This window comes from Nyctereutes procyonoides, unplaced genomic scaffold (assembly GCF_905146905.1).
Source record: "Nyctereutes procyonoides isolate TBG_1078 unplaced genomic scaffold, NYPRO_anot_genome, whole genome shotgun sequence".
Classification (NCBI taxonomy): Eukaryota; Metazoa; Chordata; class Mammalia; order Carnivora; family Canidae; genus Nyctereutes; species Nyctereutes procyonoides.
Genome location: NW_026575142.1, coordinates 63,712,526 through 63,732,795, shown reverse-complemented (window position 1 = coordinate 63,732,795; position 20,270 = coordinate 63,712,526). Strand labels below are relative to the sequence as shown.

Genomic DNA, 20,270 nt, shown 5'->3' with positions numbered 1-20,270 from the left:
TAAAATATACATCCAAAGGACACAGAGTCGGTATCTTGAAGAGATAACTGTATTCTCATGTTTATTGCAGTATTATTCATAATAGCCAAGATGTGAAAACAACCTGTGTCCACTGATATATGAATAAAGAAAATGTAATATACATACCTACATATCTATATATCTTCCTTTGCAATATATATATATATACACACACAAATATACAAAAGAACATTATTCAACCATAAAAAAAGAAGGAAATCTTGCTGTTTCAACAACATGGATGAATCTGCAGGACCCTATGGCTGAGTGAAATCAGCAAAGAAAGAAAGACAAAGATTGTATGATCTCAGTCATAATGTGGAATCTTAAAAAAAAAATAGTAGAACTCATAAAAATAGAGTAGACTGGTTGTTGCCAGGGGCTGGAGGAAATGGAGAGACATTGGCCAATGATGAACAAGTTGTAAAATGAACCAGTTCTAGGATTCTAAGGTACAGCATGGTGCCTGTAGTTAGAATACTATATTGTATGCTTACGATTTGCAAAGACCGTAAATCTTATCACGCACGCACGAAGGTCAGATATGTGAGATAATGGATGTGTTTCTCAATTTGTGGTAGTCATTTCACACTGTGTACGTATATGAAATCTCATCGTACACTTGAAACACACGTAAATTTATTTATCAATTATACCTCAGCAGAGCTGGAGAGATTGAAAATAAAAAGATATATTATTGCTGATTTCTTCCCAAAATACATATACAAAGAGAAAGGAATTTCCATAAGATGCGCACAGTGTGCATGTGTGTGTGTGATAACTTACACATTTTTAAAGGAAATGGAACTGAACTATGAGATGTGACCTTTTCAATAGAACAGAAGATATTGAAATCATAAACAAGTCGAAACACTAGGAAAAACCTGGTGCTATTAAGTATTCTATTTTTAAGCACACCACAGACATGCTAATACAAGCAGAACCCATTTTCATTTAAGGGACAGCTAAATCGTGTTGAAATATTTTAAGGTAAACATTCTGAATAGTAGCGTTTAATCTTATATAAGCTAATAAAAATTGCATTTAGGGTTTTATAAAATTCATACACTTGCCTAATGATGTTTACTCTTCCTTATAGGTAACCCATTTGGTTGACTGATGGACATACAGATATAGCAATATATGTAACGCTTAATAAGCAGCGACATGGTAACGAAGAATATCACAAACTCTGAATACCAATAGTGAATCAACATCAGTTAGCCCAGTTTGTGTACATTATAAATGAAAACAAGAGCACTGTTCTACAATAACCTCAGCTTTATGAATAAACTATAAGTCTTCTGAATACATAAGCTGTAAAAGATTCAGTGTTAAGTATCGTGTCCTTGGGTATTCATAAATTTTTTTTGTGGCCATTGCCTATAAATGTCTCTATATTTTTAAAGCGTACATTTCAAGTGTTCTAAAATGCAGAGGAAGTCTGAATTTTTACATAGTACGTACATGAAAAAAAGGAACTTTAGAGTAAAGCCATTTTTTTCTTTTTGTGTAAGTGCTTTGCATTTTTAATGTACACTACTACCCCACCCCTTATATTTCTCCAAGTTGTAGGAATATTATACAGTTTTTCTGTTTCTACATATAAAAGTATCAGACATGCAAACCTTAGGTTACATGGAGTTTTGATACCGACCCGAGTCCATGTACCAATAGCAATCATATTACCCGGGAGCTTGTTGGAAATGCAAGACTTCACGTCCCACCCCAGACCTACTAAATAACAATCTGCATTTTTAATAAGATCCCCAGTTACTTCCTTACACATAAAGTGGGAGAAGTACTGATACTTTAGGATACTTTACTGATTGGTCTAATTTTCTATAAATTAACCATATCTAAACAACTACTTACAATATAAGTAAGCTTACAATCTAGTGCTTTCAATGTAAGTAAGCATTCCATGTGTATCCTTTATTTTTTGCGATATTTAAGATTTGGTGTATCACAAAGTCACCAAGGGAACTTGTCACAGACATAGATTTTCAAATTTTTCCCCAGAGTTTAGAATTCAGTAGGTCTAGGGTGAAGCCTGGTCTCCCAAAACAATGATTACCCTGAACAGAATCAAAGTTAGTGATAATATCACTTCTTGTTGACAGCTCCAAATCATAGGAAAACATCTTACACACAAGAAAGTCACATGCAAATTGTTTCTGTTAGGTTCTGAAAATGCTTCAAGCTTTTTCTATGATCATTAATCATAGAGTGAAAAACATGGTGTCAAATGGGCCTGGTTCCATTCACGGAACATGATGAAATCATTCTCCCTCAGCTCCTTCCCCCACCCACCCCTAGCCCCAAGGAATATCATTATCTTAGCCAAAGGATAACTAAGTAATTTACTGGAGATCTTAAGAAGTGGTCAGGGCCGCACTGGAACTAACTACTTCTTGTGCTAGGAAATAAGATGAATATATTCTGCAAAGTACTTACTAGAACCCTCCAGAGGTCCCAAATACAAATGCATCCAAGAGCCATCAGGTGACCAATGGGGGAAACTGGGATTGTGATACCCCAAGTACGGACATTCAAGTTCAAAACATAAAAAACTTCCACATGGAACAAACAACATCTCTGAGGGCAGCATTCAGCCCTCGACCTGCCAGTTTCCAGTATCTATATTAGCATGGTTTTTCTTATTAATTTTCTGGTGACCTATCAAAGGGCATATCTTGTATTAATTTGCTCATACAACTTATTCGGGGACTTTTGGGAACTTTGTTGTAATTTGGATTTTACTGCAGCGGCAAAACACGGTGATACAGCAGGTCTCTAATCTACATCAGGTGCTGAAACCCAGGGAGGGTTTAAAGACATAGTAAATAAGCTATAGCCATAATCTAGGGGTTTGCATGGTCCTATTTTTTCTATCAACTTTTATCATAGAGCTTACATTTATATTCTTTTATCCTACACCATTTACCATCCGCAGAGAAATGACAATTAGAGTTTTTGTGGAGTTGAGTGCTTGTCTTCATCTGACTTGCTATCGATCATTATGGTATCATAGTGTAATAATGCTAATTTCCTACACTGCTTTGGTTTTGCGTGATTATGAAAGATTTAAGATGTCCAAAAACATCACCGTTTCCAAATTTTACCTAGAAGTAGCCTTACACTACAACTTGGAAAATGAAAACAGAATTGTTCACATGATCAATATGTACTTTTATTTTAAATACCAGCACAACAAACACAACGACACCACAGGACTATTACCTCGAAGATACTGATAACATTCCTTGACAGGTTGGCTTATAATTTACATACATTGTTTTATCTGGAACTATTTTTAAATATTATCATAAGATATAGTGTAAAACACAAATCTTAAATATACCAGTTGCAAACATAGTGCGTGGTTACTCTTTTGCATACGAAATGATTTAAAGTTCCTCAAAATCATGTCCACTTGTGTTCATTGTTTCAGGATGCATGACTCGTCCCATGAATAGGACTGTACCTGCATTGGGTTGGAAGTGAACAGAACAGGATGTGAACAGAAAAATCTACTTTCCTTCTTGCTTACAATTAGCAGTGTCCTAAAGGTAAAAATATAAATAGTTCTCTTTTTAAACAAATCATTGGAACATTAGAAATCACCGGACAAGTAATGTGGGAAGAAAGCTCTTGATTTTAAAAAATTCTCTCTCTTGAGCCTCTAAAGAAAGTTCCATTCTCACAAGGGACTTACCTGTTCTCCTGTTCCTGATAAGAAAGAAAAATGGATGGTCCACAATAACTTGAGGATACAGCACAGCCATCCTACTAATTGCAATCATTCCTACAGCACAGAGAGAAAGTAATTACATGTCTGTGCGTGTGCAGAGACTAATGAGTAATTTGTCCAAACCATCTATGTTTAATGCAAAGGCAACAATTTATAGGAAACACAATTTTAAAGACTTAACGGAGAGAAAAAATTGTCAAGGTGGCAACATTTCTACTTGCTCTTTAAACACACACCGTTTCCTACCTCCACTCCACCAAAAATACCAGAAAAATTTATTCTGCTTGTCTCAAAATTTTTATTCTGAGTTTCAGATAAATACATATGGCTTTACTAAAATGACCTTTGAGTTACGAAAATGGGGAGAATTAGCAAACACCCAAAACCGAAAAACCAAGTTTCTTTATATTCCCAAATCATTATTTTCTTTTGTCTAAAATGGGGATTTTTACATAGCAAGTCACCAGGCTTCTAGTAAGTGGCCAGAATGGCAGTGATTAAAGGAAAAGTACAGCAGTAAGAGAAGCATGATGTTTCCTACAGCTGGGAAACTGAATTCCCCTGAGATCCTTATTATGGGATAATCATTTTATACTTGCTGCAGGGTGATTCATTGTCAGGAAAAGGTCAAAATTAAATTACCTACGATTCTAAGCTTTCTTGATGCCCAAGACTACTGTATTTCTATTTCCTCCTGAAAACACTGTTTTAACTGGTGATATCCTTTTAGTGGGCACATTTATGCAGAAGTTTTTTTTTTTTTTTTGAAATGACAGGTTATATTTTACCAGAGGAAGTAAAAACCCTACTAAAAATTAAACACAGCTATTGAACATGAGATTGAAACAAATCCCAAAAAAATAAACGAGAAAAATGTCAACGGAAAAATCATTCTTATTTAACTGGGGAAATTGGAACATTCAGAATAATAAGGACATTTAACATTTTGTTTTGAACATAGGATTTAGGTCAAAATTTTAGAATTATTTATTTAACATTATTTTATCAACATTATTCAGTTAAAATTATTTAAAATTATTTAAAATTATTTAAAAGTCTTATTCATATGTGCGCTTTTAAAAAATCAAACTGTTGACAAAATTAAGAACTAGTATCCAGGGGCACCTGGGTGGCTCAGTCAATTAAGCGCCTGCCTTAGGCTCAGGTCGTGATCCCGGGGTCCTGGGATGGAGCCCCACCTTGGGTTCCCTGCTCAGTGGGGAGTCTGATTCTCTCTCCTTCTGCCCCTTTCCTCCACTTGTGTTCTATCTTAAATAAATAAAATCTTAAAAAAACAAAAAACTAGTTTCCACAAGTAATTAGGTAGGAAGAGGAACGTTTAAATGGGCAACAAGAAAATACTTAAAATATTTAAACAGGTAGTACAGCAGGGAAATCTGTTCTACAGAGCCGCTGTCCTTAGAGGTGGGAGTTATTCTGCATCAGGGCACTGGAGTAAGTACATGCTTCATATTCTATTTAGAAAATTCTAGCTGGTTCAGCATTAGCTTGACTTCTAAGTTAGAGCAGAGTCTTTTTTTTTTTTTTTTTAGCTTGGTTCTAAAAATGACCCCCATACCCACCCCAGATTGTTTTAGAAATACAAATCAAAAAAAGGTGAGAAGATTTTAGAAAATTATAACTTGGCACCTGAGGTTGCAGCAGCTTCTGAGCCTTCTTCATTAACCTCGATGAAGGACTTGTGAATTGCTTTGGAAAGGAAAATCTCCTTGTTATCTGCCAAAAATAAGGGGGGGGGGGGAGAGGGAGCAAAAAGAAGCATTTCTTCAGTATCAGAAATAGAGAAGCATTTTACCCTTTATTTAAACAGCTTTGGAAAATATAAGTGACTTAAGGTACTGATGTAAAATAGAAGAGATAATGTTGTGAGATTATATGATTTCAGAGAAGCCTTGAAGATGTGTTTTCCGATTTGTCCTTATTTCATATTCTCTTGTTAATGTTTCCCTTCATTTTTATTGGTAATTTTCCCATTGTTTATTTCTTATATTGCCAGGGAAAGCAGAATTGTGGCTCTGTTTTTAATAGCAACTTCAAATTAGTTCATAACTCAAGATAAAAACATCTCACACAGTGCACTCTAATCGGAAAATTTTAAAGCACGAAATGAAAACAGGTAGAAAGCCAGATATAACCGGAGTAAGAAATTTTTAAGAATGTAATCTCTAATTAACTGTGATAATAGAAATATCTTTGGCAAAGAAAAACAAAATTGACTTCTAGGTTGTAGAAATGTGAATATAAAAAATTTACTTCCCGTTCCAATTAATTGGCTTATCTGAGGATTCACAAACATGCTTTTAGCCTAAAGTCAGAGGAAATAACACATTTTCGGTGTTAGGGAGGCTGTTTTTCCCTCAGAGTTTTCTTTCTCTGTATGCTTACTTTCAAATTAATGGCTGAATTGTGTTCTCTCAAAATTCGTGTGTTGAAGTTCTAGCCCTTAAGACTTCAGAATATGACTGTATTTAGAGATAGAGTCCTAGGTTAAAATGAGGTCATTAGGGTGGGCCCTGATCCAGTAGGACTGATGTCCTTATATGAAGAGGAAATTCAGACACAGATAGATAGAGAGGGAAAACCATGCCTGATGGCTAATTTGTCAACCAGGTTATCTGTGCCCAGATATTTGGTCAAACTATTATTCTGGATGTTTCTGCAAGTGTGTGTGTGTCCTCATCCAATCAGCTGAAGGCTTTAGAACAAAGACTGATCTCTAAGCAAAAAGGATTTCCGCCAGCTTGGACTCTTCCCTCAATTGCCAGCCCCCCACCCCCTGCAGATTTTAAATTTCCAAATATACCACAAGTGTGTAAGCCAGTTCCTTAAAGTCCATCTCTCAGTCTCTCTCTTTCTCTGTATAGATATAGATATATCTCTCTATATAAATGTACATCCTGTTGGTCCTGTTTATCTGGAGAACGTGAACACAATATGAGCCAAGAGCCAGATACAAGCCGTGGAGAGAAGCCAAAGTAGATACCAAGCCTGAAGCCACCTTGATCTCAGAAGTCCAGCCTCCAGAATGGTGAGACAACAAACATGTGTTGTTTAAGCCACCCAGTCTATGGGACTCTGTTACGGCAGCCCCAGCAACCTATGCAATAGCTTTTAGTCTTGGGTGTCCGACTTTTGTCCCCAAGATCAAAATGAGATGAACAAAAAGATAGCTCAAATACATAAAAAGTAAAATAGCACCAGGAAGCAAGATGAAAGATTACTCAAGTTTCTGCCACCACCCCCTCCCCTTGAAGCCCCCTTTTTCCATTCCAGGAGGTCTAATTCAAATTTAAGATAACTTTGTTGCTGATACACCATTCAGTAAAAGCATAGCGCGTTTCATATTAGGCTACTTAATAGGACTTTGTCAGGAACTCAGTCCTACCCACAACATACATTTTCCTTTCAAGGTTTCAAAAACACATAATTATCTCATACTGATGGGGAATAATGTTCAACAATGTTTTTGGTACATCTCTTGTATTGCACCTGCTTATTTTGAATAAGCCCCAAGATAGCTGAGTGGCAACTCTGAATATACTTTTAATAGGGATATTACTTCCTCGGCTCATATTTAGTATTAAGAAATAAGCATTGCTTTATGAAAGAGTCTGTCTCACATATTATGATATTTTCTTCTAGAATGCACTTGATGACTAGAAGAAAAATAAAAAGCAATAGAGCAGTTACATTAAACAATTAAGTATAATTAGCTCCCTCAAATCCAGAAGACTAGTTTTTTGTTGTTGTTTTTTCCCAACATATAAAAAGAACAGTATAAATTGCATGAAGTAACTAGTCAGATATATTTAGTTGGCAAAACAAATACATGAATTCCAAGAGAGCAAAATATATTAACTATGTAGTAGTTAACCGATGCTCTAACACTTTCAGATTCTGCTGTCCATTTTCTTCAGTCTGCCAGTTAAGGTAGGGTCATGCACCAAGAGCCAGTATTAGGGCCCCGAATGCAAAAGTGACAGGACAATGTAAAAGTGACAGGACGTAGCTCCTAAAGGGTGATGAATGTCCACATTGCCAGCTAAGCCCTCTTTAAATATTCTGAGGGGAGTTCTCAAAGACTCCAAATGATGCTTTAGCCACATTAATTTGCATAGAGGACCTACCTCCTAGCTCCTAGGGCTGATCTGTTGACTGCACTAGACACCTTGAGAGAAGGAATCTCATCCCTTCAACTCCAGCTTCTGCCACAAATGTATCCTCCTCCAGTCACTTAATCTCCTAAGTGCCCTCATTTACCCCCACAAAATGATGGGAGGATGTGGAGGAGGGATACTTCAAGGCACCACGGCAGGTAGATCAAGAAATCAAGGATGCTGAGGATTCTTCCCACAGAACTAGTTTTTTAAAAGATCGTGAAATGGACAAACCTTTAACAGAGTAATTACCCAAATAAACGATATCAAAACAAAAGAAAACATGTCTAAAGATAGAATTTTTAAAAATCACAACAAATATACTTTATATAATTTCCTGCAGATAAATGTGAATCTGCTTTATGAGTTATAACTTATTTACTATGAGCTGCATGTATTTACAATACAATAATTACAGAGAAAGAAAAATATATTTTACAAAACACCACCACAATTGGGTAAGTTTTTTTTTTTTTTTTAAGATTTTACATATTTATTTGACACAGAGAGAGTACAAGCAGGGGGAGCGGCAGGCAGAGGGGGAGGGAGAAGCAATCACCCCACTGAGCAGGGAACCTGATGTGGGGCTACATCCCAGGACCCTGGATCATGACCTGAGCCAAAGGCAGACACTTAACGGACTGAGCCACCCGGCGCCCCTGGTAAGTTTCGACGTATCTGTGAATCACCTCCACAAATAAGATATTAGAATATTTCCATCTCCCCAAAAGATTCTTGTGCTTCTTTATGTAGATAATTTTGAAAATACAGAGATTTTCCATCAACTGGATAATTTTATAGAAATGTATATATTATAAAATTGAATGAAGAAAAGAATAGAATATTTGGATAATCGTAACCATTAAAGTAGTTGAATGAGTAAACAAAAACTTCCTCCCTCCTCAAAATTAAAGAATCTGAGCTTGGGGTGCCTGGGTGGCTCAGTGGGTTAAGCATCCGACTCTGGATTTCGGCTCAGGTCATGATCTCAGGGTTGTGAGTTGGCCTCTGCACTGGGCCTGGAGCATGCTTGGGATTCTCTGGCTCTCTCTCTCTCTCTCTCTGGCTCTCCTCCCTCCCCCTGTCTTAAAAAAAAAAAAAAAAAAAGGAAGAAAGAAAGAAAGAAAAAAGACAGAAAATCCAAGCCTAGCCGGTTTCCTAGGTGATCTAACCAATCCTTCAAGAAACAGGATTTTCTGTTATAAGTCCATTTTAAACTCTAGAAAGAGAATGAAAGCAATTTAAGTCATCTATGGATAGTCTTTCCCTTATATTAAGATTGAACCAGAGCAGTTTAAGAAAAGAGAATCATAGGCCAAACTCACCTATTAGCATAGAGATGAAAGTCGTTTTTTTTTTTTTTTTTTAAATCAGGAAGTTAAATCCAGTGACATATGCAAATACTTTTCTAAAATGAGTTTTCAAGGGACGTCACAGTGTGTAATGACACAGCAGTCGAGAACTGCTCTGACTTGGCTCCCTTTCACATTAAGCCTCCTCTGGGATGATCTCATCAGACACAGGCCAGTTGATGCCACACAAGCCAACTTAAAGCCCAGTCTCCGTTCTCGTGCTGGCTCTGCCTCCCACCTCGCCTTGGGTACACCTCGTGCCTGCAGACCTCAGGGTGCAACGTGAGGGTACCTCTGCGTCTCTCATTCAGCCTGTTTCACTCCACCCACTGTGCTCCAGATCATTTGAACTGCAATCCCCTAAACGTACCGTGCTGGGTCACTTCTGTGTCTTTGCTTCCTCACAATCTTCCTGCACCCTGTACGGTCAGTCAGACACCCAATCTACTTGTAAGGCCCGCCTTCTGCTCTCTTCCGATTGCTGTTCTCCACTAACATAGATCTAACCACTCTTTCCTACGGAACCCAGGCTCAGATTCTGTTAAAGCCTTTGATATATCATATTTGCATTTATATCTCCTCTTCCTGGACTGTGTCACTCACTGCCCTTTGTGTCCCTGGCTTCTGGCATTCGGGCGGCCTAATGGCTGAACTAACCTAAGAAGAGAGTTTCCTGGTAATGTGTAAGTTTCCAGAATTTAACCTAGCATAAACAGAAATCTAGGAATTGGGGGCACCTGGGTGGCTCAGTTGGCTAAGCATGTGCATCGGCTCAGGCTGTGATCCCAGAGTCCTGGAATCGAGTCCCACATCCGGCTTCCTGCTCCGTGAGATGCCTGCTTCTCCCTCTGTCTCTGCCTCTCTCTCTCTCTCTTATGAATAAATAAATAACATCTTTTTTTAAAAAAAAGGAATTTAGTAATTGTTGAATGAAAGGGACTAGCTATTTCCTACTGTAAGACTTTGGATGTTGTCACTGTATGGGCACCATGACCGCAATTCTATTCAGAAGTATGGCTGTGAAGTTTATTCTTGTAATAAATCAAACATGTGACACTAATCTAAAGTAGAAGCTCTAGGAGAATTGACGGACGGCAGCACTAGAGAGGAAAGAACACAAAGGCCACACACATGCTAAAAAACTTAAAAATACAATCGAGGGGAAGAACTTAGGGAATGGGATCCAACAGACCGGTGGCATCATATGTATTTCAAAGACAGCAAAATAAAGATTGAATCCAATGTTCCAACTCCTAGGGGGTGATTAAGTGCTACACGATGGGCAGCAAATGTCTGCAGATGTAAGCAAGACCTCAGGACTCTTAACTTTTAGAAAGCCATCACCCCTTTAGATACACCAGTAGGAGAAAATGTAACCAATAAATCACATCACCAATGCTGGGGGGGAGGGGGAGAAAATGAAGCATATTCTCTTGGGACAAACTTCAAGCAGTCACATTAAACTATTAGCTGAAAGTGGCTTAAACCAGGAGGGGTCTGCTCTCACCCCGTCAGGTCATACAAGCACATAGGCAAGTCCACTGCTCCCTATGCTTGTCCTCCAATATTGCTCATCCTGATGTAATTATGTGTCAATCAAGGCCGTCTTTCTTGCTAGGCCATTCACCTACTCCTTAAGGGCCTGAACGCTGCCTGTCCAATTTATCTCCTCCTTGCAATTCTTTGGACACCGCCAGGCACCAAGTAGGCACTCAGATATTTGATGAATCGGAATGGAAGGGGAGTTAAGGAGATTTACACTGACGAGCCCGTCTTATTGATTAGAGAAAAGTTCATCGTTCTCTAAAAAAAGAAAATAAATCAAAGACAAACAAAGCCACACACACACACACACACACACACACACACAGAAAAATTCCACACACTGGCCCCAAGCACCCTTCCCCTTCTGGCCACAGCACACACCGCTGCCAAGTAACTGGTCCTACTTTCCCCTGGGCAGTGCGGAGCCAGGCCTTTCACAAAGGATAAGATGGGAACAGGGCCAGCAAGCCCTAGGTTTCCCAGAGAAGAGCTGGGCAATAATTCAAGCTCTTCTGAAGGAAGCAGGGCAAAATACTAAGGCATTCATTCAGTCACTGAGCAAATATTTATCAAGTACTCTGTTCGAATGAGAAATTATTGTGCAGGGCACCAAAGGCTCCAAGTATCCGTGATTAACATAACGCTGGCAGGATGGCCATCATGCAAGTGGATGCCACCACTTCCTTTGTGGCACTGTTCCTAAACAGAGCCAATTTAAATAGATTCCTGCGTCACCAAGGACATGCTTAAAATAACAAAATGAAGAGAGTTCCATAACAGAACCCGAGAATACCAAAAGCGTCTCTGTACTTGACTTGCTGGAATATTTTTAGCTTCAGCCCCACCCATGAACTTTAGAAGGGTTTGTAGAAATTGAGCTCCTTCAAGGTAGGAATAGTGTTTGTTGGTGTGCTTGTTTGTGTCTCTGGAGGAGTGTGGTTATAGACTAGCGAATCATTCCTTCCTTCCTTCCTTCTTTCATTCATTCATTTAGGTCCTAGGCACCTCGTATGTGCCAGACGTTGTTGATACGCTGGATTTACTATGGTGAGCTCAACACTTCCTTCCCAGGAGGAGGAAAGCAAGCATTAAAGGCCAATGGCAATAAAACAGCAAATCAAGATACAGCCACAACTTTAGGGTCTAGTGAGTGTTACTAAGCAGCAGGAGGAGTTGATGTGTTGGCCGGTGATGAGGGCGGGGAAGAGGAGCTACTGTACTTGAGGTGTTGGGGAAGTCCGGCTGAGACCTGAGGAATATGAAGGGGCCTGTCACGAGAACACCTGAAGGTAGTTTTCCAGCAGAGCGAAAAGCTCTTGTAGAGGCAGATCCGAGCCAGGTGTGCTCAAGGACCCAGAAGAAGGCCTGTGTGGCTGGAGGGAGCGGGGTGAGGAGGATCCAGGGGTTTGAGAGAAGCCCTGGCACTTGGAGGGAGGCAGGCCCAGCACCACTTCCCACCACACGCCCCCACCCAGCACCTGGCCCACCCTCCTTGGGCCCTGAGGACACTAAGTCATCTGTACACAAGCCCTGGCTTCTGAGGAGCTCTGAGATCAGAGACAGGTATGTGAACAAGCAATCTTAAGGAAAAGGTAGCATCTGTGGTAGCACTTTGTACTCTGACAGCCCAGACGGGGGAAGGTAAACTGTTTGGAAGGGAGAGTGACCAGGGCAGGCTTCTTGGAGGCGGCGCCATCCGGGCTGGTTCTTGAAGGACAAGTAGAAAAGGGGAAGTCCGAGAATCGGGTCAGGGCATTCCAAGCTGAGCATCATACTTGCAAAGTGAGACAAGCAGCAGCAAGGACTTGCAGGTCCTGGTCCGATCGGGGCCTGGTTACGTAATAAAGAGGTGGGGAGTGGCACCCAATTTTAAGAGCTTGCACACCACGAGGCTGGAGAGCAAGGGCTTCATCCAGAAGTAACGGGGCACCTGTGCTTTGATTTTAGAAGATGCTTGTGCCAGGAGCTGTAAAGCATGAATCAGAGGAGCAAGCGGCCAGGGGCCAGAGGATCGAGTTTGCTGGCTGTTAGACGGGCCAGGCAAGAAAGTGGTGGGGGAGTGGAGGTAGGGCCCTGGAAGAGAAACCCAGTCCTCCGACCTCCAGGTGCAAGGAGACGACCTCCAGGTGCAAGGAGACGCACAGCCAGCCTGGGTGGGATGGGAGAGCCAGTCGGGCTAAATCCAAGCTCTTGAGTCTGACCTGAACGTGGCTCTCGCTGTGTCTTCTTAATTCCTTTATCTCATTGGCTCCTTTCGGAAAGCTCGTACTTTGTGCTGAAGGATTTAGGACTCTCCTTCTCCTTCCCCTTCCACCTTCCGAGAGGATTATCTATTAATCCAAATGCTGACAGTCATTCATTTCTATTACAAAAATAGCCCTACTCTATAACGGGATCCTTCCTGCTGCAACTGGATGAGCATTTTAAATCGAGCCTGAGAAGCAAAGGGCTCTCAGCACTCTCTGGATTCCACGTTTATTGGATGAGCCTTTACCATGCTTTACATTAACAGAATGTAGCGGACATCAAATTGAGATGAAAAAATAAGCACATCAGTGAGAATGGGGAAAATTAACAAGGCAGGAAATCACAAATGTTGGAGAGGATGCGGAGAAAGGGGAACCCTCTTACACTGTTGGTGGGAATGTGAACTGGTGCAGCCACTCTGGAAAACTGTGTGGAGGTTCCTCAAAGAGTTAAAAATAGACCTGCCCTACGACCCAGCAATTGCACTGCTGGGGATTTAGATACAGGTGCAATGAAACGCCGGGACACCTGCACCCCGATGTTTCTAGCAGCAATGTCCACAATAGCCAAACCTCGGTGTCCATCGACAGATGATGGATAAAGAAGCTGTGGTCTATGTATACAATGGAATATTCCTCAGCCATTAGAAATGACAAATACCCGCCATTTGCTTCCACGTGGATGGAACTGGAGGGTATTATGCTGAGTGAAGTAAGTCAATTGGAGAAGGACAAACATTATATGGTCTCATTCATTTGTGGAATATAAATAATAGTGAAAGGGAATAGAGGGGAAGGGAGAAGAAATGGGTAGGAAATATCAGAAAGGGAGACAGAACATGAGAGACTCCTAACTCTGAGAAACGAACTAGGGGTGGTGGAAGGGGAGGAGGGCGGGGGGTGGGGGTGGCTGGGTGGTAGGCACTTAGGGGGGCACTTGACAGGATGAGCACTGGGTGTTATTCTGTATGTTGGCAAATTGAACACCAATAAAAAATAAATTTATTATTAAAAAAATAAGCACAATAAACACAGGGCCTCTCATCTCATCCCTTTCTTCATTCAGCAGGTAGTAGGCAGAAAGCACAGAACCGTGTGCTTCCGAAAGACTCATCGGGCCAGTCTTGGAGAGGTTTAAATTCTGGCACAAGGTATGGGCTGCATAAATAATGATAACATGAGATCAGATGTGATATGCAGCATAAGAGAAAGAGTATAGAACACCGTAGAATTTACGAGGGAGTAAGTACTTCTGGTGGGTGTAGTCATGTGGCTTGCTGAAGTTAGGGATATCTGTGCTCAAGATCCGCCCGGGGGACCTTGGGGGTGGGAGAGACTGGACAAAGTTGGGGCCCCCGGGGGGACGTGAGGTGCAGTGGAAGGGTCAGGTTGCAAAAGCTGCGTGGAAGGAATCAACCAGAATCAAGGCCAGAGGGAGCTGAGGCCTGAATGCCCTGCCAAGCAACGGGCAGTGCCCCGCCAGCTGAAGGGAGGCTTTGAACAGGAACAGGGATGATGTGAGAGCGGGTTTTAAGGTGATTAATCTTGGCAGTGGTCGAGAAGACAGATTAGATGGAAAAGAGATTGGAAACAGTTTAGGAGACTATTGAAATCGGCTGGGGGCGGCAGTGAGGAGAGCCTGAAACACAGGTGGAGGCCACGCAGTAGAGAAGGAGAGCGTGGGTTTTCAAGAGGTCCCAGCAAAGGAGTCTTAAGTCACTCAATTTTTCCTGAAGCATGAGGACGTGGAGCAGGGTTGTTTTTCCCACTGTTCAATCATATTTGCTATTTTTAGAGAAAGATAGCATTTCATTGCCTAATTTAAGAATGAGTCGTGTCACAATAGTACTGAGCCACTTTCTGGGCGCTTTTGAAATTAGGAATTCTACGAAGAAGGCGATTCTTTAAAAGGTTTTCCCATGTTTCAAGTGAGAGTTTTCATTGAAGAAATAATACATTACGCAAGGCAAAATCCCAAGCAGGCCACAGTGACAGATGAAACAAAATCTCCTCTCTCATCGGGGAGCCTCTCTTCTGTATTCTAGAGGCAACCATTGCTATCATTTTCTAAGACATTATTCAAAAATGTTCAATGCATTGGAAAGGTTAAATGCATACCTATATTCCCCCCGCCCCCATCTTTTGAACCACTGGGCCCCCATTCCACCAGTTGACTTTCTTTCTCATAATGCTTTCTCCAGTATAGGGTTCCTTGATTCATCACTATTGACATTTGGAGCTGGGTTATTCTTTGTTATAGGGTCTGTCCCATGCAGGGTAGGTCACCAGGATATAGAAGCATCCCTGGCCTTTACCGGAGAGATGCCATGAACACTCTCCAGTTGTGACAACCCAAAAGGTTTCCAGCTATTGCCAAATGTTTCCTGGAGGACAAAATTGTCCTGGTTGAGAACCGCTGCTCCAGTAAAGCATTTCTATCACTCTTCCTTTTATTAAGTCCAACTGTTTATGTCTTTCTCCCCACAAGTCTGTATCCTTTTTTAGAGCAGGTATGACATCTTAGTTAGTTCTTCATTTTTACGACGTACGGTGCTCACACCGACTCATGAAGAGTTATTAAATGAAAGGAATAGACATGACATTGAATGTAATTAATGACTATCTTAAACACCATGAAATTCTCACCATGAAATTCATTAAGGTAGAAAGTAATAATCAAACACATGCTAATAATTTTCCTGGGTACTTGTAGGGGTTACCAGGCATCACGGACACTTTAATCAGCAGGGTTTTCATGACATTTGGAGAAGCAAAGAACTAGACATGTGAAAAGAACACCAACCATGTAAGGGCAGAGCATATGGTGCCCAACTGGACGATGCAGGGAATAATAAATACCATCAAATTTAGCAAAAGCAGAGAGGCAGGTTTTATAGTTGTGTTCCTAGTTTTCGAATAAATGGTCCATGAATTAATGTGTATGTGCAGTGTGCGTGTGTATGTGTGTGTGTGTGTGTGTGTGTGTGTGTTGGGCGGGGGGAAGGGAGGGAAAGGAAGAAAAAGGAAGTATTGTTTGGGATGGGCTGACATGCTGAGGCTACCAAGGTGCTAACAAAACGAGGACCCACTGAAAGCTTGAGAAATTGACTCTAGACCTTACTCAAGTTATCCTGAAGGCTTGAATTGGGTCGTGTTCGAGGATGGCCGATCCTGGATGTCTCAGTATGTTTTAAGGAGTTAGATGTTCCAAAAAATGTAATACAGAAGGTGGCCATGGAGAAACCTCTGCTCTCTCCTTCCCTCTCTTGTTATCTCCTTCATGGGACATCTACTGTGTGCCAGCTATGTGTCAGCCGTATGCCAGGTACCAGTAACGCAGCTCTGAGTACCCTGAGAAGGATTCCGTTCTGAGAGAGGTTTGGTCAAATGAACAGAGACTTCACACATAGACTATATGAACTCTGAAAGGTCCGAGTGTTATTTCAAATTTCCAAACCATCTGCATTCATAATACATATTTATTCTCTATTGTCTCTGGACGTACTAAAGGCAATTAAATATTACGTCATAAACCTCCCAGATATGTCAGGAATTTTAAGCTACACTGACCACAATAATTGATTTACCACTGCAGTGCTACTCCCTCAGGACTGAAAAGCCGCAGATACTCTATGCATGTGAAATAACTGCCTAGATGTTTGGGTGAGACAGTGAGGAATCTCTAATAAAACAGAAAATCGAGCCACTGTAAGAAAGCGGAATGTAATTATCCAGTTGGAATTTGGCCAGTTTGGTAGACAGATTCTCTCAATTCCTGAGGAAGGGAACATAAGAACTTTAAATTATCCTATGCTTCATCTACGAATATATTTCTGACTCAAGCACAAAAGTACCCATTAGCTTTTGAATCTCCCCCAGTCCTACCTCCTTGACAACCCCTCTGAAAAGTTCAGAGCTCTAGGAGCTTGGATGTGAGCCATGAAAACCTTTACTTGGGCAAAATTTGCATTTCTCTGCTGGACAGGAACATTTATACAGTAGACATTTAGAAAAACTCTACTAGGGTTTTGGAGGTAAGCTCTCTAATTGAGGGGTAGAAGTTGTGGTATCAAATACACCAACATCACCTCGTTGCTGAGTGCTGCTTAGACAACAATCTGTCCAATTCTAAATCTGGGAGGGCAAGGCCTTTTTTGATTATAAACTCCATGAGAATTTCCTGAAAGCTCTGAACCTATCTCCACTCTTTTTTCTTTCTTGTGTATGTGCGTGTGTGTGCGCGCACCCACACATGCATGCCAGTGCACCCCTATATGCAATTTCAGGGGTAGAGCATCTACTTCACTGAATTCAATCCATGGACCCTCGTACTCCAGGTTTAGAAGATATTATTCGGTTGGCTTGATTTTCTATAGGCTATTACTTCAGGAGAGGAAAAGTAAATTCTCTCCTGTAACGCATGGACTGCTAGGGAAACTTCTATGCCTTTGTTCTCTCTGGTTGGAGAGTTGGGTCCAGTATATCACATATAAAGAAGACTTACACATCAAGTTCCTTTTTATCTCAATCTATGTCTCCACCATATATATGTATAGATCTATATGTCTCTATCATGTATATCTATATATCTGCCTTTATCTCATCAAAAATAGATTGTTTTATGTTCCATATTCTATAGAAATGATAGAACATCATTATATAAGCTAAGTCTTAAACTTACAGGTGCCTTATTTCAGTGATAAATGTCTTGGGGTTAACTGCTTAAAATATTTCCAAAAGAATTTTACATATTCTAAGTGCTTAATGTTGCTAATATGTTAATTTACTCTGAACAAATTAGGGCATCTGAATCAAATAATTCAACTGGGATTTTCTCTCACCTTGGGATATTTAAAATAAATTACTCAACACCCAATATGCTAGGTATATTTTGAAGCTACTTCTTCGAAACCACTCTTTTCTCATTGAAGACTTGAGATAATCTTTACATCTCACTAGATATTCTTTTAAAAAGTGTCGACTTCTCACAGCAGGCACACATTTATCCTCTCTTCCTTCTTTCTTTCCTATATAATTTACTGTAACTGGACACACTGAGGTATTAAATCAACACATTTATTTATTATCTACAAGGCATTGTGTCAGATAGAATGGGGAATTTAAAGACATATAAGACAGATCTTCTGGAGAGGATCTATTGCTGAAGATAAGACATGGACCAAAATAGTATGAACTTAATGTTAGGACTATTATTTACAGTTTTGTGTATAGAAAGTAAGTATATTTGTTATAGTTATCTGGCAAATGATAACCTTATTTTACCTCAGAACTCTGTAGTAAATAGAGGGTTGGGCATCATCATTTAAAAAAATATTGATTTATTTTTTTAAAAGGAGAGAGAAGTTTATTGAACACATTATAAGGGAGCAGTGGGCAGGACAGCAGAGGAGAGGCTGTCTGCCAGGAGGCCATTGGGTGGAGGCTGTTTTTAAAGGGAAAAGGTGAAGACATACAGTGATGTATGGAACTCTCTCTTTTCTGGTAATTGTGCCTGGTTGTAAGTAGCCCATTGGTCAGGGCGCATGTATACTTTGAGGTGGGCAACCTGATGGGCCTGTCTGTATTCAGCCAGAGGGTCACCTGGGGACCCTTTTGCCTTGATCAAGTTTCTATTGCTCAAGACTGTTGCCTACAAGTGGTCTCTACGTCCCCACCCCCACCCCACCTGCCCCGAACAATTTTCACCTTAAATCTTTACGGTGATGGAGAACATCATCATTTTTCAAATCTTTTATGAAATAATAATATTTTTTTAAAATTAGTGTTTATTTCCTACCAGACAAAGCTGTCAAATTTGCATTTTTGATGAAAACTTCAGTTATTCCAAGAGCCTTCAAAACCTCCTTTAAATCAATTTCCTGCTCCACTGTGAACCTAGAAAACACATAGGGGGAAAAGCATTTAGTTACAGGACTTTTAAAGTATTTAGTTACAGCATCCTGTTACCTGGGACAAGAATAAAAACGTTGGATATGTTTAATGGTAAATTATGCTAAAACTGGCTTTTGACTGCAAGTAGAATTTGATTGTGCTTATAAAAAGAGGAGAGAGCAAAAAGAATAATGTATCAGAATAATATTAAATGATTAAATATGAAAACTATTTGATGTGGACACGAAAGTGTAATATACATGGTGGAATAGTGTTTTTGAGCTCAAGAGCGTAAAACTTACATTCTTTCAAAATTGTGTGACCCAGTAATATATTTGACTTTTTTTTTTTTAAAGCTGGCAATGGCTAATCAAATATTTACATAACTAAGGCATGTCATTCTTTTCTGAGTGTCCTGCTCAATTCCCTGTGGAATTGATATAATGAATACATCTTCCATTTCAACTCCATAGACTCAGAGAAAGAAAATATAAAATCTGTCATGTTAAAAATATATATCTTCGTGAATATATTAACCTCCAGGACCTGAGCCTGATTTCCTAGTAGCATCACAGAAACCATGTTAATCAACAAAAGTGAATTAAATATTACATCTTAAGACCTGTACACTTTTACAATTATATTAGAGATTCCTTTTTAAGCAAAAGAATAACAATTTTTTTAATTTTTTGTCTAATGGGCTTTATGAATTATACATAAATGTGCATCACATTTACAAGAAATAAAACATTACTTAAAACTGAAATGAAAGTAAGTGGTCATGAACAGAATATTAAGTTTAAAAAATAGTTTCCACAGAAACCCTGATTGGTCCCAATATAGAATCTCTCCCAAACCAATGGATTGTATCACCCATGTTTCTAGTGAAAAATATGAAGTAAACACGGCTGCATTAACACACAAGTGTGGGGTTTTTTTTAAATGCAAAGGTTATTACTTTTTTATAAAAAGTAAAAACCAGTAGAAGTAAATGTTTTTTTTTTTCTAAGATTCTGCTTTTTGATCAATAAAGATCATAAATGTAAGTTTTTAGACAATGGGCTGTATCCTTAGAAAAGTTATATCTGTGAGAGTCTCTAAACATTATGTCAGCATCATTTCTAATGCCTAGTTTTAAAAAGAATGACAAGGAAATGGTTGCTATAAATTAGACTCAGACATCAAGAGGAATCATCAGGGGAAAGTAGTTTTACCAGGTTCATGTTTATGGGGAAAATAGGACAAATAGAGAAATAAATATATAGCTAACATATTAAACCAA

At 39.7% G+C, this 20,270-nt stretch overlaps 1 protein-coding gene across 2 annotated transcripts in view; it reads right to left on the bottom strand.

Moving 5' to 3' along the window:
- Positions 1-3,196: 3,196 nt before the first annotated feature.
- Positions 3,197-20,270, bottom strand: part of SERPINI1 (serpin family I member 1) — a 68,994-nt gene continuing 51,920 nt past the window's right edge. For both annotated transcript variants that reach the window (XM_055307674.1, XM_055307673.1), the window contains exons 6-9: positions 18,894-18,991; positions 5,426-5,512; positions 3,740-3,829; positions 3,197-3,508 (exon numbers count right to left, since the gene is read on the bottom strand). In XM_055307674.1, coding sequence (XP_055163649.1) covers positions 3,432-3,508; positions 3,740-3,829; positions 5,426-5,512; positions 18,894-18,991 — 352 coding nt within the window. In that variant the 3' untranslated portion in view covers positions 3,197-3,431. The remainder of the gene's footprint in view (positions 3,509-3,739; positions 3,830-5,425; positions 5,513-18,893; positions 18,992-20,270) is intronic.